The following is a 21,215-nucleotide window of genomic DNA, read 5'->3' as shown; positions in this document are numbered from 1 at the left end:
ACCCAGGGAGGTAAGGCCTGCCCACAGTGACATGGTGGGAAACTGGAGTCCAGCCTGGTTTCTCCGGCATCCCCATCTGCCCCCACCCCCAGCTGGAACCTTCACACAGACTGGCCCTGGGGCTTCCATGAGCCCAGCCCCCCCCCCCCACCAGGGTGGTTCCTTGAAAACTGAGGGCCTGCCCCACCTTTCCCAGAAACCTGGCTTTGAGTCAGGGGTGGAGACTGGCCTGAGAGAGAAAGCACGCTCTGCCACCTCAACTAGGTGATGGCAAGGCATGGCCACATGCCCAGAGGGGTACCGTATGTATCACCCCAGTGGTCTTGCCAGGGACGAAGCTCTGCCCTGGAACTCAGAGGGCAAGAGAGGCCCTAGGGGGCTCAGCAGCCTTCCTCCTCCAGAGGGGTTGAGGCAGCCCAGACTGAGCAATGGGGAGCTGGCTTCCAGGACCATAGGTCCTTGGGAGAGGCTGGTCACACGTGATAAGCCGAAAGCAAGCTCTGTGGCTAACACTGACTATGCACATCGCCTGCAGTAGGCACCACCCTAACTGCTACTCATCCTGTAACCATCCTCACCTTGTAGACAGGAGAACTCAGAAATAGAACAGCGAGGAACTTGGCCGAAACCCCAGAGCTGGGATAGGACAAAGCTGGAATCTAATGGGAGAAAGTGAGGTTCCAGATCCTGAGCATTGAAGCTCCAGGTGCAACAGCAAATGAGGTCCTGCAGAACCTCATACCCTCTAGGCTTTCTTTCCTTCCTCTAAGGGCACAAGCAGGGGTGAGCTGTCCCAGCACACCAGCGTGTCTGGAGGGTGAACGCTGATGATTGGACAGAGGCACTGTCTCCAGCTGTTTGACTTGAGGCTGAGTGGAGCAAATGGGTGTGCAACAGGACACAGAGAGACGCCTGGGGATAGGGGTCATGGACCCAATGTAGGGCAAGATGGGAACTGGGAGGAATAAAAATGGTGGATCTGAGGAGTAGGCAGGGGATGGTGGGCACGGCAGAGCTGAGGGTGTCTGGGTTGGCAGAGGGCATCCACTGCTGCCCCATCCATCTCTTTGGGTGATCTCGCTGGCTCTTGGCCATCCCTGAACCTTTCATGTTGGCTTCAGCTCCATGATAACCACAGAGGGGTGAACAGAGGGGATGAACCGAGGACAAAGCATCTGAGTGAGTTCCCATGCATACAACTGTCACCACCCTCTGTTCCCTAGGAACAGCAGGAGAGCGTGCACCACCTCCCGGCCCAGGAGCCCAGGAGGACTCCTTGCCCTGGGTTGATGCCTTCTGTGTGCCCTGCACTCTCTCACTCTGTCCGTGGTGAGTGGGACAGGACAGGGCCACCTCCACAGAGTCTACTAATGTACAACCATTCTCAGCAACATGTGGACCAGAAGGTCTCCCAGCGAAACAGCGTACGGGCTGAGCTGTAACCGGGCAGGGCCTTCTCCACAGACAGAGTCTCAGCATCCAGACCCTTTCTCAGAGGGTGAACCTGGAGTTCTTTCTGTTAAGTGAAGTAAGTTTGGCACTGAGAGACAAGTGATTTCACATGGATGCGGAATCCCAAAGCTGGAAACGCAGAGAAGCGGAGAGTAGAACCGTGGCTGCCAGGGACTGGAGGGGGCGAGATGAAAGGGAAGACTTGGCCAGTTGGATACAAAGTTGCAGTTAGAAAAGGTGGGAAGTTCTTATAACTCAATAATGCATATTTCAAAATACAGAACACCGTCTTTTTCTGGAGAAAAGATTCCCAGCGGATACCTATATACACTGTACACACAGAAGTGTGATTTACAGATAGGCACAATAAAAGATTAGGAAAACAATTAAAAATAAAATAGAACAATTACAACAAAATTAGGCAATTGGCCAGGCACCGATGGCTCATGCCTATAATCCTAGCTACTCAGGAGGCTGAGATCTGAGGATTGTGGTTCAAAGCCAGTCCATGAGTCTCCTGTCTTCAACTATGGACTAAAAAGCTGTAGCTCAAGTAGTAGAGCACCAGCCTTAAGCACAAAAGCTGAGAGACAGCACTTAGGCCTTTAGTTCAAGCCTCAGGACTGGCACGCACACACACACACACACACACACACACACACACACACACACACATACACACACACACACTATCTTGCAATGAAAGTTGTCTGAACATTCTCCCTCTTGCTCTTGCTCGCTCTTCCCCCCCCCCCAAGAACCAACTGAGAAGAGAGGAACTGTAAACAGGACCAAGTCCATGCCATTACCACTTTGTTCCCCCCAGGAGACCCTGGGGTATGGGAGACAGTAACCCATGGAGACTTGATGGTGGCAGGAAGATTCTAGTGCTCCAGTTCTGACTGGTACCTGTCTTGGGCTGCCATCTCCAGCCCCAAGGTGGCTGGGAAGGGACGGGGAGGAGGCTGGGTCCCACCTGCAGACACAGGATGGACTGGGCTCCTACCCAAAGGCTGCTGGTGGGTCCCCAGAACCACAGTGGGCTTTCTCCCTAGTCCTCATCCATTCTCAGGACGCTTACACTGAGGCTTTCTTGTCCCCTACAAGGAGATGCTTAGACTCTGCTGACAACCACAGCTCTCCCAATGTGCCGGATTAACTTCTGCTTCTAGGACTGGCTGTGTGCTGTCTGCCCCTGCTTCTTCTCTGTGGCTTTCTCCTCTTCCTCCCTTCTGGAACTGGGGTAAACACAAAGACCCTGGCTTGCCAAGGCCAGGTGGGGCCCCTATGTGAGCTCCCCTTGCCTCTGAGGTCCCCCTTGCTGTCCCACTGAGCTCTAACCTCCTGCGTGCTGTCTCTCTTCCTCTGAGTTTTATGGCTCCACTGGCATCATGCCTACCTAAGCCACAATGACTGCTCCCAGCAGTGGTTGGTATAGTCAACTCTCAGGAGATAATTGCTGAGCAGTGGATGGATAGATAGAGTAGAAATGAGATCAGAATCACAGGCTAAGCCCCTCCCAGTTTCCCCAGGATCCCATCCTTTTAATTTTTTTCTGCCTATATTGCTAGCATGTATCACAGAATTGGCACTGGACATGGGGCAAATCTAACAGTATGGCGTTTGATGGTATAACTCAGCTGGCAGATACATGGGGCCCAGGGGGCTCAGCTCAAGAAGAGATGGCTTCATTCTGCCCAAGAGATGATGGCGAGGCTTCTCAGAGGCCTCCTCAATTGTTGGACCTTGTGGATGGGTGGCAAATGGAGAGTGGGGCAAAGGCATCTGAGCAAGAGGACACAGCCTTAGCATGGCCTGGCAGGGCCAGAGAGCAAGCCTCCTTCAGAGAGCTATCCTAGCAAGCTGCCAAATGGTTAATCTCCTACCCCATGTCTTCTGCTCACAGGGATCTATACCACCATGACGTCCTTGTCAGCTCAGAGACCCAGGGGTCCCCAGGTTGGGACTTTCAGCTCTCCAGAACAGGCAGACCCTGAGAAGGGAAAAACAGGGGCACCCAGACCAGCCCAGGTCTCTCCAACATTCTGGCTTGAACAGCTGCCCAATGAAACCTCCCCCAGCTCCCCGCCCCTCAGACAGCCAGCTCTCTGTGCCTGGGCAGTGTGAGGAAACAGGAACTACCCGGAGAGGCCTCCATTGTGACTCAGGCTGGGAATACTCCCTCCGCATGCACACCGCTGTGCTTCTCTCCGTTGTGCTGTTCCTGGTGACTCAGTGGCTAAAATCACAAGCCCAGTCCACTGGCCATGCACCCCTCCTAGGCTCTGAGAACATAGGCACAATCACCTGGGCATTAGCCTCTCCCCAGCTGGAGGGGGGAAGGAGGGGAACAGATGGATGGATGGTGGAAGCTCCTCCAATCATGGCAGACCTTGCCAAGGTCACGATGACACCAGACTCCCTGTGATACCAGAGCCTCAGGGGCAATGACAGACCTGCCATTCCATGCATACAGTAGGCATTTGACTTTTATTCCTGGCATAGTGCGAGTGAGGGACAGACAGGTGGACTGGCTTCTAGCTGAGCTAGTTCTCCATTTCTGCGCAAGAATCTGTCTAGGTGAATCCCAGGGTGCAGGGCAGGAATGCGGGCAAGGAGCAGAGCTTTCCTGGAGGTGTGGGGAGAGCGCTCAGCAGCATCTATTTCCAGCGTCCAGTGACTTTGGCCTTCCCACGGGTCTTGGAGCTGCAGGAAAAAGAGAACTCAGTCAGATGGGGGACCCAGGGCAGGGTGGAAGGTCGGTAGGGATGGGGGGACAGGATGAGGGATGGGGAGGATGGAGAAGAGCAACCTTGAGCTGCCTCCCAGAAGCAGAACAGTTCAACAGCCATGAGATCTTTCGGGTCCTCCATTCCATCCCCTACTGGCCAGCCACAGGGAAGGGTGAGAAGAGGGAGGTGCAGGAGAAGCTTGTAAACTGAAGGGGTGGGGTTGGGGTGAGGATGGAGTCCTCTGAGGGGAGCAGAATGAAGAAGAAAGAAAGAGCTCAGACACTCACACTTTCTGGTTGTCATTGATCCTGTTTCGGAGAACATTGATCTGCAAGAAAGAAGGGAAGATGAGGAGTAATGTCGGAGTGTATTCAACTCAGACCCTAGGAGGCCTGGAGTGGGGGAGAACGGGACTGCGCACAGCATCTGGGAAGATGGTGGAGAGGACCCTGTTGGAAGTAGGCATGCACCTGGCGTATGAACTGAATGGCTGGATGACAGGGAAAGGGGCCTGGGACCCATTGTGTAGGGACACAATGACATGAAGAAGCATGGGAGCACAACACAGCACTTACCTCGTATTTCTGCTGCTTGAACTTCTCCTGCAGGTCAAACTTCTCTGCCTCCAGGTTATAGATGCTCTGCCACAGTTCCTTGGCCTTCTCCCTGCATGGGCCACAATGGGAACGAGGTGATCAGCAGTAAGGACGGGGCCTTCCTTTGTCAGCCTTCACTCTGGGCCTCACTCATCCCCCAGTGGTCCCAAGCCCTCTCTCCCGCATTCAGGCCTGTGGACAGTGTCCATAGCCACACTATGGGCTTGGCCAGCCTGAGTCCCAAATGGTACCCAGGGGCTGTCAGGGCAGAGTCCCTGACAGGAAGGAGGAGGAGGAGGAAGAGATCCCATAGCCTGGCAGAGTCTCTAATTCAATCTCCTTGCCCACCTCCTGCGGGCATGTGGGAGAACTGAAGCTTAGACAAATGAGAGGCCTGCTTAATTCTCTTGGCCTACCCATAAGCCCAGTCAAGGGGCCGCTCACCACACCACCAGCTCCAGTCCCAGGAACCTGTCTTGGGAAATGTGTGGTGGCCAGCGCCCTCTGGTGGCTCATGGCAAATAGTTCTCTCCTCCCTGCATTGCCTGAGATGAGTGAGCAGCCCCAAAAGAGCCCCACCTCAGCTGATCTTCATTCAGGTGGTCGATAGCCAACACCTTCCTCCTCTCAGCCAGAATCTTCTTCTTCTTTTCCCGCTCGGTCTGCCTCTTCCCACTCTTCCGTTCTGTCTGAGCAGGGTGGCGAGCAGGAAGACTTGATTAGAAGCTGTCCCCCCTATCCTTACCCTCCTCACCCCCAGGGAAGTGGGGTGAGGCTTGCAGAGGACCAAGTTCTTATTCTCTTGTTCCTGTAACACCCCCACACCATCACCTGACTGGATCCTCCAGAGAAACTGAGGCAGGAGCAAGGAGGGTCATTAGGCCCCTCCGCCTATACCTACTCAAATCAGTCTGCCACGATCCAGCTCCCTCCCATCCCCTCCCACCCCAGGCCAACCCCTGCTCTCCTCCCCAAGCAAGGGACTGTCCCTTCCCAGAATTAAGGGGTAGAAAGGGTTTAAGGTCTCAGTACCCACCTGGGCTTGCTAAACCAGGAAACCATGAGAGAAAGACTCAGAGAGAAAGACCGAGACCGCGACAGAAACACAGAGAGAAGGCAGGGCCGGGGACAAAGACAGAGAGACAGGAAGGAGAAAGTGATTCAGCTGTTCTACATAGGCTGCCTGGTGTAGGGCCCTGAGTCTGGGGTCAGGGTGAGGACAAGCTTGAAGGTTTTTCAGTGGTATAGTCACTGAGGGGACCAAAGCCTGGTAGTAGAGCTAGGAACTTGGGAAATATTGATTCCTCCATGCATAAAGACAACCAATTTTAAGTCTCAAGCATGACAGTGCATGCTAATAATCTCAGCAACCCAGGAGGATCTTAATTCTGAGGCCAAACTGGGCCGAACTTAGCAATACTCTGCCTCAAAAACAAAATCAAAATGAAAGGGCCAGGTAGCTCGGGTTGTAGCATGCCCACCTACTAAGTAGGAGGCCTTGAGTTCAATCCTCAATATCAAAAAAAGAAATCAACCACATATCCCCTCCTGTTTGAGAAGGGGGCTCTAGAACAGATAGTGTATGGCCAGGAGCAAACCTTGCATCTGTGTAACACACTGACCTTCACAGAGGTCCCAGGCAGGCAACATTATGTTCATGGGAGGAAACTGAGGCTCAGAGGCTGCATCCGGCCCCACATCTGGATGTGGCAGTGCTCTGACACCAGGCACAGGGCTCTCCCAGCTGTGCCCAGACATTTGGGGGGCTCTGAGAGTGCTCTGAGGTAGGGCGAGGAGGCACACGGGGCAGGGCCCTCGCCACAGCGGGCTGAGAGCCAGCTCATGGGCTGGGCAGAAGAGGAGGCCTTGGTTCCCACCCACAACTGCGGGGAATTCCTTCCTGTGACCCACAGTCTCTCAGGTTCCCAGGGCTGCTGCTCCGCCTACCTTCTGGATGTATCCTCCAAAGTGCATCATGTTAGACAAAGCCTTCTTCTTCCGGGCCTCATCCTCGGCCTTCCTCCTGTTCTCCTCCTCCTCTCGCCTGGCCCTCTCTTCCTGATTTCCAGGGGAGTGGGAGGAGGGTGGTGGAGAGCAGGGGAGAAAAAGTAGAAAATCCTGATTCTGGGCTGCAGGTCATGACAGGTAAGATCAACTTTCTCCTCAGTGGCCAGGGGTTTTCTGAGGGTACCCTAACAGAGGACAGGCAGGCAGGAGTGGAATGAATGAAAAAGGAATGAATGAATTGGGTCCTGGATGAACGAGAAAGGAATGAATGAATGTGAGGTCCTCTTATGTCTGTCCTGTCCTGTTTACTGGTTCTTGTCAGAGCCAGGCCGTGGTGCACGCTTGCATGGTGCACGTGCATGCTGTCTTTTAGCTGACTTGATGTGCAGACAGAGGGGCCCTGGGCTGGGGAGCAGGGAGCATGCTGGGAGGGGGGGCGGCGCCTGCGGGCCGGGCAGGTGTCACTCACAGCCAGACGGTTCTGTCGCTCTTTCTCACGCTCATTGCGGATGCGCTGCTGCTCTGCACGCTCAGCCCGCCGCTTCTCCTAGGAAGAGAGGCAGAGGTCTGGGTATGCCCAGGAAGGGGTGGACCCCAGTGTGGCCAGGAAGTGAGCGGGGGGGGGGAGGGGTCATCTGAGAGCCAGGGGACCCAGGTGCCCTTCTTCCTGGGCTTCCATTCTCAGCCAGCTCCACAGATGTAGGCAGGGGCCAGTGCCACAGCAGAGTCACGTGGCAAACTGTAGCTCGTTCTCTGCTGCCCCTGGGGAGGGCGAAGGCAGCTGGCAGACTCACAGGCTGTCAGCCAGGGCTCACACCAGGAGAAAGGGGAGTTGGGTGTAGAGGAAACAAAGGGAACCGTGAGCTCTGCACCCCCAGGGGAATAGCCCTGGATTCTGCATGACCGTGCAGCTGTGTTCCACGGCAGGAGGCAGGGACAGTTAGTCATTCCTCAGCCAGAGCCCTGAGAAGACATCAAGTGCCTTCAGCGCCTGCCCTCTAGAGCATCAGACAGGCAGGAACACGGGCAAGGACCCAGGGATGGCAAGCGTCAGGAGACGCCGCATCCTGCAGGTGAGCTATTGAGCCAGGGTGGAGAAGAAGTGGACCTAATGCAAGGGGGGAGTGGACAGGGACTTCAGGGAGCACCATCGGTGGGTGACCGGATACTCACGATTCTGTCCTTGAGAGAAATGAGCTCCTCTTCCTCCTTCTTCCTGTTCTCAAAGTGAGCCTCGATCAGCGTCTGCAGCTCATTCAGGTCCTTCTCCATGCGCTTCCGGTGGATGTCCTATGGGGGGGGGGGGGATCCTGGGCCTGAGAAGCTGCCAACCCCCCTCCACAATCCCCTGGAAGAAGTGAGCAAGAGACCCTCTACCCAATGCAAAAGGAGCTGATCCCAGGCAGTGTCCACACTCACACATAGTCCCCATAGGCTAAGCGCCATCTAGCCTGTGACCCCCCAGCCTACAAAGTCCCCAAATCCTCTGTGACCACCCCAGCCCCAGCTTGCTCTGATCCCAGCCAGACTCACATCAAAGTCCACTCTCTCCCCATCGGGGATCTTGGGTGGTATCAAGTTGGGCATGAACAACCTGTGGGAAGAGGAATAAGGAGTCGGGGAACAGTGACCCCACTGGGGATCTGGGGGGAGGCAGGGTTTTCTTCTACCCCCCACCCCAGACTTCTGCCTCGCCACCAGTCACTGACTGATGCTGACCACAATGACTCAGAGGTTGGGAAGCACAAAGCTCTTTCGTGGGATTTCATTTTGGCCTCATGCTAAATACGCTTATGAAGCAGGTAGTGTTGATGAGCCTCGGGAAGGCTGAGCGCAAGCTAGGATGGGGACCTGGTCCTTGTGTCCTCGTCTCCCCCCAGGTCTGGGTGAGGATGAGCAAGGAGCGGCAGGAGAATCCCATGGCTGGGAAAGATTCCTCTGAACAAAGGAACAGAACCCGGGGCTGGCAAGGGCAGGCTGGGCTCACATGGGCCCACAGAAGTGGGAGGAGGCGCCATCTGCTGGTAGGAGGGAATTTCCTGTCCCCCAACTCCCCCCCCAATTCCCACTGCCTCCCAGTATGCGGGTCATAGCTTACCTGCTCTGCCCCTTTACAACTTTCTGAAGCCACCATACCTAGGCCAACATAGTTTCAGTACTTGATTTCCCAAAAGTAATTTGGCTATCTTCCCCCAGGTTCTACCTCAACCACCGAAGAAGCTGTTCTGTGTGTGTGTGTGTGTGTGTGTGTGTGTGTGTGTGTGTGTGTGTGTGTGTATGCGCACGCACACAACAGTCCTGGGGCTTGAACTCAGGGCCTTGCATTTATGTGGCATTTTCTCTCAAGGATGGTATGCTGCCATTGAGCCACACCTTCAATCTGGCTTTTTGATGGTTAGAGCTAAGAGTTGCAGATGTTTCTGCCCTGGCTGGCTTCCAACTGGGATCCTCAGAACTCAGTCTCCTGAGTAGCTAGGATTACAGATGTGAGCCACCAGTGGTCAGCTTTGGAGGATGGTATTCTAAGCACCCCAAGGGGTAGAATCTCTGTTTAAGGTCATCCCTTTTCTATAGGTGCACATAACCCCATTAGTGCCCTGGTACATGGCGGGCAGTGGAATACACGCTCCTCTCCTGTCTTCACTGTCCTCCATCGGACCTCCTCGTCCAGGGCTTGCTCTCAGGTGCATTCCACTCACCTGGGCTTGGGTTTGGACTCCTCCACTGGACCATCTGGAGGAGAGAGAATCACAGCCACAGGGTCAAGAGGCCAGATCTGGCCAAGACTCTACCCCCAATGGCTGGGCACCTTTCAGGTTTGGGGGCAGGAGGATCCCAAATTCCAGAAGGATCCACAAGCATGAAGCCGTCCCCAGAGGGTCTCACACATGCTCAGCACGGCGTGCCAAAGCCGTTCTGCACGAGGCAGCTTGCTTCCCACACTTCACGGTAGGGAGGTGGCCTGTGGAAAGTTCTCCAGGGGTCCTGGCCCTGGCACCTCTCCCAGTTGCCCCACTAACTTTTCACCTGGGCGCCAGCAGCCCCCACACGAAAGTGACTTGAGAACCCCCCTGGCCCACACAGAACGGGGACCAGATTCCGGTCCCCTTCCCTAGCGGGCAGAGCCAAGGCAGCCACCCTGGGATGAGAAGAAGCAGAGGTTTATAGTTCAGCACCCCAAAACCTGCAAGGGCCACCAAATTCTATGCTGTCCTCACCCCATGGGGTCTCCCCGAAGCTGCATGGGGGAGTCCCACACTCTGCCCAACCAGGCTCACCTTCAGCCTCTTTGGCATCCTCCTCGGGTCCATCCTCTAAACAGAGCAAATACAAGCAATAAAGATCTTGTTCTGAGCTCAGATTTCTCCCCCAGAGTTTCCCCCGGGAGGTAGGCCCTGGCCAAGTCGGGTGGGGAGGGGGCGTGATCTACACACAGGAGCCCCTGGACCTAAGACTGCGTGGTGCAAAAGAAGCAGAAGCATTCACTCAATGGCCATCCATCTATCCATCCGTGAGACAGGGGGCATGGGCACCCAGGGCGGACGCTTCCTCGCTGCCTCTCCCAGAGCCCTGTGCACACTCACTCCAGAGCCATACCTTCTGCCTTGGGCTCCTCTGCCTCCTCCTCCTCAGCCTCAGCCTCGGCCCCACCATCAACCTCCTCGTCCACTGCCTCCTCCTGCTCTGGAGAAGTCAACCAGACACTGTGAACAACCAGGCTCCACTTGGGCCAGCACCTGGGTGCTGCACCCAGGGCAGAGAGTGGACAGGGAAGGAGGGGACAGGGCCCACTGCAGCCCGGTCCACATGAATTGGGGGGCAGCTGATGTGAATGAATGACAGCAGCCGCTGAGCTCTTGGTGTACATCAGAAGTCAGCAAGCTACAGAGGGCCCGTGACTCTTTCTGACTGCACCCAGCTCCCAGACTATTTCTGCAAATAAAGTTGTATTAGTACACTGCCATACTCACTCACCTACACACTGACTGTGGCTTCCCGGGTGCCAGTTTAGGACCACAAAGCCTAACTAACACACAGCGTGTGCCTTTACAGAAAAGGTCCGACACCCCAGTGAACACACAGGACAAGCAAGCCCATGGAGAGTCTGTCTGTCTCCAATCTGCCTCTCTGGGCGCCTAGAAATTCAAACTGGGTCTTTCTAATATGGAGATCTATTGTCTTCCTAGAGACTGGGGTTGAAGGGATGAGGTGTGATGGATGCTCTGGGGAATGCCAGAGACCGCCCAGGGCAGCCCCAGCAAGACGCGCTCTTGGGGGCTGGATCTGGATGAGGGCCTATCAGGCCTCTTTCTTCCTGACTTAGCCCTTCTTCCCAGCCACCTCCCTGGTGATCTGACTCCGCCCGTGCTCCTGGTGAAGGTGAGGTGGGGGAAGCCATGTCCTGAGCCAGGAACTTGACCAATCAGAGCCTCTTCCTCCATAGCTAAGAGAAACCCATGGCGTGCCTGTGTGGGGGAGATACATTGGCATCACCCAGGGGGTGGCCAGGAATGTTCTATTTTCATCTATTTGCTTGGCAGGATGCAGCCTCACCCCTTCCGGCACTTGATACAGAGATGATTTGGACAGGATGGCACCCAGACTGGGCCTGGCCTGTCGGAAGTGTTTGGTGATGCTCACTGACAGATAGATGGACAAGTGGCGACCACTTGGCACAGGAGGAGGCATGACTCAGGACAGAAGGGAGAGGCCAGCGAGGGGGCAAAGACCGTCTCCATTTCCTGCTGCCTCTTCCGCCCTGCCCCGCTTTCTGAGAGCTAAAAGGTAACTCTTCTTCTTTGTGGTAAGCAAGAGGCTTACCTCATGAAAGAATCTTCCAGCAGGCGTGAGTAGAGGACCAGACAGGATGACCCCTTGTGAGGTCCACCTTCAAGCCCCCATGTTTAGCACTTCTGCCCACTGGCTGCTTGTTTTCTCTGTACCACACCTGTTCCCCAGAGAGGTGGGAACTGATTTCCTGGGCTACCCACTGCTTCTGGGGACATTGCTGTGGGGACACGTTCTAAAATTAAGCCTGATCTGTCTCGCTAGCACTGTCTCTGGGCAGGAGGAAGAGGTCCAGCCCCACCTGGCCCGTCAGCAGGGCACATCTGAAGGCTGACGTTTCGTCCCCTCTGCTCTGGCTATTTCCAGTCCCCCAGCTGCTCTTCAGAGGACCTTGTCCCCACCCCACCCCCAGCCACCTGCCTGGGAGTGGCCAGCTCCCCAAGGAGGGGCCTTCACCAAGCCCTTGCATGTAGTCAGGAGCTACTTATTCCGTGGCCCTCCTGTAACCACCCGGAGCAGGTGGGAAGATAGCCCAGCCCAGGTCCTTCCCATTGTCCAACCCAGAACTATGATCCTGACCGCCCCCCCCCCACCTGCCCAACACTCCCCACCCCAAGCCCAGAGCCCTGAGTATAGGGTGGTCGGGGAGCGGGAAAGCAAGGCAGGAAATGCTGTGTACCATCATCGTCTTCTTGCCAGTCTTCCTCTTCTTGGTTCAGGGAGTGGCAGCAGCAAAGGGGAGAAGCGAGACAGGTTAGTTTGGAGCCAACGGTCCCGGCAGCCAGCCGTGCAGGCCTGAGCGGGGGCTTTGAGGCGCAGGGCCCGAGGTTAGAACTGAGTGGCGGGTAGCGTGTCCACAGCCCAGCGGAGCCTGGCCCGGGGGAGCAGCCTGCAAGCGCTGACGAAAAGCTGTGTGCCCTGCCCGGGGCCCACAGAGCCTGGGCTTCTCTCTGAGACCCCAAAAGAGCAGGAAATGAGCTACAAGCCTCTCCCATCCAACTTCTCCTGAGATAGGCGGAGGCTGCAGGAGGCTCAGTGGGGAATTATTTTTGTCTCAGGGCCAAAATCATACTGTGTGCAATAGCCAGGCTGGTCCCAAACCAGACAAGGTTTATTTCCCAAAGCCACCGCCCCCCCTAAAATCTGTTGTATCAAGTGGAAAATCCTCCAAAACAAAAGACATCTTCACCAGATTAAGAGTCAACGCAGGGAGCAGGGCAGAAGTTGGAGCCCGCTAGGGTTTTGAATGGAAAGGTGTTTCGGATGATTCCAATACACGTGTGGTGTGGTGGTCTTTGAAAACCGAACTAATGTTTGTGGGGCCTTCTGATTTCACCTGTGTGTCTCTCTTCCACCTCAGTTTTGTCTAGATACCCCCAAAGGAGGCTTAAATAAGCAGGAGGCTCCCCCATTTTCCCTAGAAGTCCCAGAGAGCAAGAGAAGGCAGCTGCTGAGCTCCAGCTTCTGCCCTTGGATCTTCACGGAGACCTCGTGTGTGCACACCGCGTGCTGATATCATGTGTTTGAGCATCAGCAAAGCCATTGTGGGCTGGCCTTTGGTGTAGAAGCCTAGAAGCCTAGGGGCCACATGGACTGAATAAGGGCTGGAACAAGGTCTCTCAATCATTTCCTGGGTCAAGATCTCTGGAAAGTGAGACCTGGCTGTTCTTCCAGTGAGATGAAACTGTCATTTATCACCATATCCAAGAGCAGGGACAAGACGGCTCTTTACCAGGTAATAGTAGTAACACTTCATGCCTTTATAAAAGGTTCCAGGCAACTGAGTACTTTTGTATTTGTCATTGCATTTGAAAAATATATTAAATGTAATGTTCTTAGGGGAGGCTGTGGTATTTGGTTATGATTGTGTGTGTGTGTGTGTGTGTGTGTGTGTGTGTGTGTGTGTGTGTGTGTGTGTATGTGTACCAATAATGAAGCTTGAAGTCAGGTCCTGGGCACTCTCCCCTGGCGTTTTTACTCTGGTGCTCTACCACTTGAGCCATAACTTTGCTTCTGGCTTTTCACTGGTTAAACAGAGATAGGAGTCTCATGGACTTACCTGCCTGGGCTGGCTTCAAACCTCAACCCTCAGATCTCAGCCTCCTGAGTAGGTAGGATTTCAGGTACAGGATGACATAACATTGTTATCTCAAGATCTGAGCAGCCAAAGTGGGGCTAACTCTCATGGTAAGGGAGTCTGCTTGGCTGAGAATTGGGCCAGCGGAAGACAAACTGATTCCCCAGGGCTCCAGGGAATTCTAGCCCGCTGCAAGTCCTCCCTCCGTCCCTTCGCTGCCCAAAGCACATACCTTCCACAGCATCTTCTGCTCAGAAAAGAAGGCAGGGCCGCAGCAGCGAGAGAAGGGAGAGGAGCTGGGTCAGTTTCCAGCTCTGCCTTCCTTGTCCTCAATAAGCACACGCGCACACGCTTACCTTCCTGCTCCCTGCGTGCAAAAGAAGATGCTGTTAGTGCTGTGCACATGCTCACACATGCACACACACCACATACACACACACTCACACTCGGTGCCTTTCTTCAAGTGAGCCTGTTTTTTATTTCCCTCTTCAATAGTGGAGCTGACAGTCTTTGGCCTCCCAGCCAGCAGTCTCCTCCCGGGCTGACCTCAGCCTTCTCCCCACGTGCATCTCTCCCCGCTACCCATGCCTGCTCCATTCTAGAAAGCTCTTCCCAAATATCTTCTTTCTCCAGGTGCTCTGCAGAAAAGGCATGCCTTCCCCACCCAGTAGCAACTGATCATCCATGTGCCCCTCCCTCTCTCCTCTGAGCTCCTGCACCCTCTCAGCTGCACCCCTGCACCTCACACCTGCTGGGAACGCCCTCCACAACATCCATTGGGATGTCTCAGCATCCCAACGAGACAAAGAGTGGTGTGTGTGTGTGTGTGTGTGTGTGTGTGTGTGTGTGTGTTGTGTGTGTGTGTGTGTGTGTGTTTGTGTGTCCCCTTTGGACACCTCTACCAGAAGATCTCTTGGTTGGATTGCCTGAATGTGCCCCAGCCCTGGCTTCTCTCTAGGACAGGACTTTGGATTGGCACCGCCCAGATGACCAGGATGGAATGATAACGCTGGCTCTGAGCTGGACCTGATGGACTATGCTCAGCTTTGTGGCTTTGGGAGAGGCAGTGAGCCACTCTGATTGGTTCAGGAACCCCAGCTTCTCCATTCCCATCACCCCTAGAGCTCAGCTCCTGTATTCCCAAGGTCCCCCACAGAAGATCTAACTGGAATCTACTGCCTGGAGGTCCAGACATGGGAGGAAGTCAGGGGCAGGGTGGGAAACCACCCCTCTGGGTCCTGGAAATAGGCCCAGTCACTTCTGCCAGGATAGCAGCTGGACTGCACTCGGAGCAGGCGCGAGGGTCAGGCAGACAGGCCGGCGCTGGGAGCAGGGTGCTTCCAGATACTCACTCCTCGTACTCCTCCACCACCTCCTCTGCGTCAGACATGGTCCTGCGCTCCCTCCAGAAGAGAAAAGCAAGCGTCAGTGCGGTGGAAAGGGAGGTCTGCCTTCCTCGGGAGCACACTGGCCCCGTAGGAGGGGGGCCAGGGAACCTGGGGGAGACTCTCACCTTCACCCTGATTTACTGCAAAAAAAGCAGCCCGTTTCCTCCTCTGCAAATGGGCAGTGGTGACACCTGCTCACAGCAAGGCAGTCCGTGGCAGTCCCTCCTATTACCTGCCCTTGAGCAGGCAGGGCTGTAGCAGATTCATGCTCCTACTTGGACCTCTCTAAGCAATCGTGGCAAAGTTTCTCTACCTTTCCAGCCCACAGGGGTATTCAAGGAGGCAAAGCACGGACAAGTCCCGCCTCTGTCCTCACTGACAGGTGATTCCCTGTCACTAGTCTCCCCAGAGAGACCTGAGCCTTTCCACACCATGGACTGCTACTCCGCAGTGAAAAGGGATGAAATATGAATAATACACAGGACAATCTGATGGGTCTCTGAGTGGAGAAAGCTAGCTTCGGAAGGTCATACGCTGCTTGATTCCATTCCTATAATATTCTTGAAATGGCAGGGATGCAGAAGTTGACAGGAGTGTAGGGGATAGTTAGGGGATGTGTGAAGGGTCGGAGGGAAGTACTTTCAAGAAGCACCCTTGTGGGTTTGCAACTTGCTTAGTGTCTGACTGAAGGAATGAATGTATGAAACTTTCCAGGTTAAAACTATATAGAATTTAGGAGCTGTGGGTATAACTCAAAAGGTACAGCCTACCTAGTGAGGTCCTGGGTGCAATCCCTTAGAATTGAACACATGGGCCAAAAATAAAAAACAAAACAGAATAATACTATGGATTGATTATATCAATGTCTTCGTTCTGGCTGTGCTATTGTCCTACATAGTTATGTGTTTTCAGCAAGGGGTCTTGGGCAAAGAGTATAAGCAATTTTTCTGTATTTTTTTCTTAGTACTACATGTTAATCTATGCTTTCTCAATGAAAATCCAATTAAAAATAGTGTCTCTGGGAACTTGGTTTTCAGAGATTCCTCTCACGGTGTAGGAACAGGTTTGGATTGAAAGTCCCTGTTATAAGTTTCTGGGCATGTTTGGAAAAGTCTTTCTGAACCTCGGCTCTCTCTGCACGGTGGAGATACAGCGCAGGGAACACTTTACGGGGACCAAACTGGTCTTCGTGGCAGTAGAAGGCGTCAGACACAGCCAGGCGTTGCTGTGCCTGTACCATCATGGGAGAAGCTTCAAGAAGAGGTGCAAAGAGCAAGGTCTGAGTGTGAGATGAATCTGGTTTTGAATGCTGGTTTCTCGCAGCCTTTGTGTACAACCTTGAGAAAAGCCATTTCACCTCCCTCCCTCCCCATTGAAATAAAATTGCTCCTCCTTAGGGAAGAAGGTAGAGAGTAGGGTTATCCCAGAGCAGAAACTCAACTTACAAAAACAAACAAACAAAACGATTATAACTCAACCCTCTTGAGCCTGCACAGCAGGAGGGGTAGAGGTGGAAGAGAACAATCACATTGATTGCGGTGTAAACAGCGCCCCCTGCTGGCTGCAGTAGGGTGTCGCTGTGACCTTCTGGACAATCGGGTTCCCAGGGAGAGAAGGGCTCAGACTCAGCATGGTGAATGGGACTGCCCTGGAAGCCTTCCCCTGTGCCAGGTCGCCTGCCTCGCACTGGAGCATGCCAGAATGAGGACAGCAGGACCCAGAGCGTTCTGGCTCCCTTCTTCACAGCCTCAAAGCAGTGATTGAGACCAAGTCCAGGTACCCATCTATCCATCCCCGAGAGCCACTGCTCTGGTGTACTTCAGCGATGTCCACCCCAAGGCGACCCCGTTGAGGCTGAGAAGTTCCAGGAGAGCGGCCACTGTCCCAGCGGTCCCTCTAGACTCAGGACCCTCTGCAGCTTGGATTGGCTTAGGGACATCATGGCTGTCCCCGGCTCTAGGGCATGACAGACGCATGCTACCCTTCGTCCCCCTCTTTGGGAAGGTGGAGAGGAGACCTCAAACACGTCAGGCATCACAACAGGGTTTGAGCAGTCCTCTGCTAAACAATAAAAATAATTTTAAAGAAAAACAAACTTCAAATGGGTCTCGGGATGAGAGTGGCCAAAAAGCCTAGAGTGCTTGAGAACCTTGTCCCAGACAAACATTACTGGCACCCTCCTGGGAGCGGCTAACCTCTGTGAGCTAAGGGTTTGGGGAGCACTCCCTGAGCCCCAGGAGGAGCCTGTGGCCTCAGGGAGGAGGGAGAAGAGCGTCGGGAATTGTGTGTGGCTGGTATTGCTCCCAGCAGCTCAGGTCCCCAGGCATAGAGCCGGGCTTGGAGCCACAGAAACGGAGCTGGGCTCAGAGGAGGAAAAAGCAACCGAAAATAGCACACCGAGCACAGGGGCTGGAGGAGGGCTCTCAGCCAAGGGGACATGGCCACGCCGCCCACCAAAGGCAGGACTTCACAGAGGAGTTATGGGGAGGCTGAATGTGGAGGCTTCAAATGAGAGGTCAAGAGCTGGGCAGAGTGAGGTATGGCATGTGGAGGTTCCACACCTCCCCCACACACACATCCAGGCCCATGCTTCCACGGGCTGCTTGGCAGCCTAACTCTGTCACTCACAGCAGGAGATCAGCATCCATTTTCTTTTTTTTTTTTTTTTTGGGTCCGGTTGTGGGGCCTGAACTCTGGGCCTGGGCGCTGTCCCTCAGCTCTTCAGCTCAAGGCTAGCGCTCTACCACTTGAGCCACAGCGCCACTTCCGGCTTTTTTCTTTTTGCTTATATGGTGCTGAGGAATCGAACCCAGGGCCTCAGGCTTGCAAGGCAAGCGCTCTACCACTGAGCCACCTTCCCAGCCCAGCATCCATTTTCTTGGGGAACAAAGGAAAACAAAAAACAATGGAAGGTGGAAAGAAGACTGGCGTTGAGGGTCAAAAAATCAGGGTGCAAAAGCATTGGGCTAGGTGGCCTTTGGTAAGTGACCTAAAATTCTCTGGCACTTCAGTTGACTCTCTATAAAATAGTCTCTGAGCTGCTGAGAAACGCAGGCCCTGTCCCTGAGTTGTTTGTCCCTAGATCTTCCTAAACCTACAGCTGTTAGCCCAGGGCAGGGAGGAAGGCAGGCTGGGCCCCCCCCCCCCCCGGGGCAGGGGGCGGGGGGGGGGGGGGGGGGGGGGGAAGGGGAGGGAGAGGCGCAGGGAACTTGATCCTCTCACATTCCTCTTTCCCTCCAGAGAAGAGCTTGAGCCCTGTGTGAGGGTCAGGGGAGGAATCCCAGAGGTCAGGTGGCTTCCTGGCTGTACTCCCAACAGAATGTGCTGGAAATTCCTCACCGCAGGCAACCCCCTCTCTAACATCCCTTCAGAGAAGCTAGAGAATCAAACGGAATCTTTCTCTGTTCACATGGAGCTTGTGGCTGTGCTCAGGTGGGGTATGCCTGGGTCATACCTAGGGGGAATGAGCAGGGCAGCTAGACCCGCGGTTAACCCTTCAATGCCAACCAGCATGGCTGGGCCCAAGAGGACGTCCAGGGAGGGAAGGTTGGCCCCATAAACCTCCTCCTGTGGCTCCATCCCCAGGGAGGGGACTGGCACCTGGTCAGGGAGCCCAGTGGAAATGAGGCATCTGCTTGGAGAGGCCCGGCCAGCCACCTGCCTGTGGACCTTTGGCCTTTCTCGGAGGTGGGGGGGGGGGAGAACAGGGGAGGGGTCCAGAACCCTGAGTTCCTGGGACACTGGGACTCACCCTGCTGTCTGGGCTTTAGAAAAACTCTAACTGCAAAGGTTCAGGTAATGTTTGGCCAATAGCCAAGTAAGGAGGGGGTGGCGAGACTAGGCAATTTAGGAGACCCCCTATTGGTCAGAGCTCCACTGCCTTTAAGACGGGCAGAGAGGCCCAGCAATGACTCCACAGATGAGGAAATTGAGGCCCAGGAAGAAAAGTGGCCTCCCAAGACTTTACAGGAATACATCATCTTTAGTGGCAGACTGGAGCCTCCAACCCCCATCTGTGGCCCCTGATTATCAATGCAGTGCTCTCCACTCCCAGCCCTAGTCCTGGCCTTCTATTCCCACAGCCCCTCCTCTGAACACGGCTCCCTCTGGGAGGGCCTGTGGACTTCACCCAGCCTGGCGCCCACTCCGAGTGGACACTGGAAGATGCCAGGGAAGATGCTAGGACCCCCCTAGGTGCCCCCTGCATGCTCTACCCTTCCTCAGAGCCTTGCTGGAGTCTTACCTCTGATCAGGGTCGGCCCACAAGTCCTGGATAATGGCTGGGCTCCGGCGAGGACTGACAGGGGCAGGAGATGAGGATGGCTTTAAGCAGGCATGTGGGCCGGAGCCTGAGAGCCAAGCCCTGTGGTGGGAGGAATGTGCAGCCCCAGACTGCGGGGCGGGGGGGGGGGGGTGGGGGCAGGGAGGGGACACAATGGGGGGTGTTGGCTGCTATTTTGGCAGGTGCCAGGCACAGGGCTAAAGGGACATGTACCCCACGCCATATAAGCCCATGTGGTCCTCCAGCTGCTCAGATAAGCTATTTAAAACCGGAGCAGATACGCAGAGAACAGGCTTATGACATAACCCAGCTGTCCCTCTTGAGAATCCTGATAAAGTAGATGGCAGCAATCCAAGCCAGAGCAGGGCTGGGGGAGGGGGTGGGGGGAGAAACAGATGAGTTAGGAGGGATGTGGTAAAGAGCTTCATTGTAGCTGATATGAGCCATGTGTTCTTCCAGACAGGTGGTTGCTCCTAATGGGCCAAACAGCCTTAGGCAGAGTGAGTTTTCTCCACGACTGACCATCGAGGCCATGTACGAGGCTCTCCTCCCGAGGACCGGACTTAAACCACCAGAGGTTAGATACCAGTGAGAAGAGCCATTCCCTTTAGATGGATAGCCAAGCTATAAATGCATGGCTAACGATTGGGACCTGCTAACTCACCGGATCACAGAGCCATCGGGGTAAGGCCAGGGCTTTTGTTTTTAGCTCTGATGCATTATAGCCATGACCCTGGCGACAGTGACTGGAACATCACAGAGCTTGGCGTATGATGAAATGGAGAAAGGATGACACCAAGGCCGCTGACAGCTGAGCTGCCTCTCCCCAGCTTTCTCCTTCCATCTCCCTCCATCTCCCTGGCTCAGATGGCATCTGACTTTGAAGAAGGACAAGATGCATAGCCTCCTCTCATCCCCAGGCCCTGAAACCCTGGGGGTCCTGGTCTCACCAGATCTTGCTCATTCAAGAAAAGCGATCCACTCTTCTTTCATGGACCAAGGAAGCCATCTTTGCCCGTTCTCTACCCTGCTCCCCTCCCCTCCCCATGCATCCCACCTTCCCCGGCTCGTTCTCCCTCAGTCCCGCTGCTCTGCTCACACGCTCTCGCCCCTCACTTGGCTGACACTGTCCTCTGTGATTCCAAGCAGCCTCCTCCGAGGCCGGTGGCCTCCATCCCCGGACTCACAGGAGCCTCCTCACTGCCAGGAAATGAGTAGCAGTGAATGCTGAAGCCAGGCCCCAGTGGCCAGCCACCAGGAAGAGGGCTACAAGGACTCAGGGGGAGTTGACAAAGTCGGATAGAGGGAGCAGAAGGGCTGACGAGGAAGAGACCAGGCTGTAGGGAGAGAAAGCGGAGCAGCCTCAGCAGTGTCTCCCATTCTAGCCCATCAGGATCTGCTTTGCCTTGTGTCCTGGCCTGGAACGTCCCAGACATTAGGAATGACGTTTCCTAGTTTCAGGGTCACTATTTCTCCTTCAAAAAGCCATGTTCTTTTTCCTAGATGCCTAAAAAAGGAATGTGGGTATCTCCCCAAGATCCCCCAGGTTCTTTGTGTCTACAGACCATAGGCATGAACTTCTGACTGGGTCTCCTAAGAGCGCTCCATCCAGAGAGCCCTTAGGTGGCCGCTCCATCATACACAAAAGCTAGTGACTGGCCGGGTTGCCCTCACCTGCCACCCAGTCCGCAGCTGCTGCTCTGTCACCAGCTGCAGTCTTGTGTGTGATGTGTCTCCTAATTCATCCGTTTGCCCAACACACAGCCCGACAGGAGCATGAATGCAAAGGCAGAGCTGAGTCCAGAGTTCCCCCCAGCAGCCTGTCATCAGTGTGCACCCCACAAATGCCACCACATTGAGGCAACAGCCCTTCCACTGCCGGAGGAGAGCTTT

At 54.8% G+C, this 21,215-nt stretch overlaps 1 protein-coding gene and 1 long non-coding RNA gene across 2 annotated transcripts in view; both read right to left on the bottom strand.

The window, feature by feature from the left end:
• Window positions 1-3,923: 3,923 nt before the first annotated feature.
• Window positions 3,924-21,215, bottom strand: part of LOC138841195 (troponin T, cardiac muscle) — a 33,279-nt gene continuing 15,987 nt past the window's right edge. The window contains exons 3-16 of the mRNA XM_070041849.1: window positions 13,885-13,901; window positions 12,255-12,284; window positions 10,385-10,471; window positions 10,066-10,101; window positions 9,487-9,520; window positions 8,321-8,381; window positions 7,961-8,077; window positions 7,257-7,334; window positions 6,728-6,838; window positions 5,817-5,825; window positions 5,360-5,469; window positions 4,760-4,850; window positions 4,472-4,512; window positions 3,924-4,158 (exon numbers count right to left, since the gene is read on the bottom strand). Of these exons, the coding sequence (XP_069897950.1) occupies window positions 4,113-4,158; window positions 4,472-4,512; window positions 4,760-4,850; window positions 5,360-5,469; window positions 5,817-5,825; window positions 6,728-6,838; window positions 7,257-7,334; window positions 7,961-8,077; window positions 8,321-8,381; window positions 9,487-9,520; window positions 10,066-10,101; window positions 10,385-10,471; window positions 12,255-12,284; window positions 13,885-13,901 (868 nt within the window). The 3' untranslated portion in view covers window positions 3,924-4,112. The remainder of the gene's footprint in view (window positions 4,159-4,471; window positions 4,513-4,759; window positions 4,851-5,359; window positions 5,470-5,816; window positions 5,826-6,727; window positions 6,839-7,256; window positions 7,335-7,960; window positions 8,078-8,320; window positions 8,382-9,486; window positions 9,521-10,065; window positions 10,102-10,384; window positions 10,472-12,254; window positions 12,285-13,884; window positions 13,902-21,215) is intronic.
• Window positions 15,003-20,453, bottom strand: LOC138841196 (uncharacterized). The gene is made up of 3 exons (XR_011376343.1): window positions 20,439-20,453; window positions 19,284-19,432; window positions 15,003-15,055 (listed from the first exon to the last, which is right to left on the bottom strand). It is a non-coding gene; the product is annotated as an uncharacterized lncRNA (long non-coding RNA).

Source organism: Dipodomys merriami, unplaced genomic scaffold, assembly GCF_024711535.1.
Source record: "Dipodomys merriami isolate MVZ:Mamm:240054 unplaced genomic scaffold, mDipMer1.0.p SCAF_31, whole genome shotgun sequence".
Classification (NCBI taxonomy): Eukaryota; Metazoa; Chordata; class Mammalia; order Rodentia; family Heteromyidae; genus Dipodomys; species Dipodomys merriami.
The sequence above is the reverse complement of the archived record's forward strand: the minus strand, read 5'-3'. Positions and strand labels throughout refer to the sequence as shown.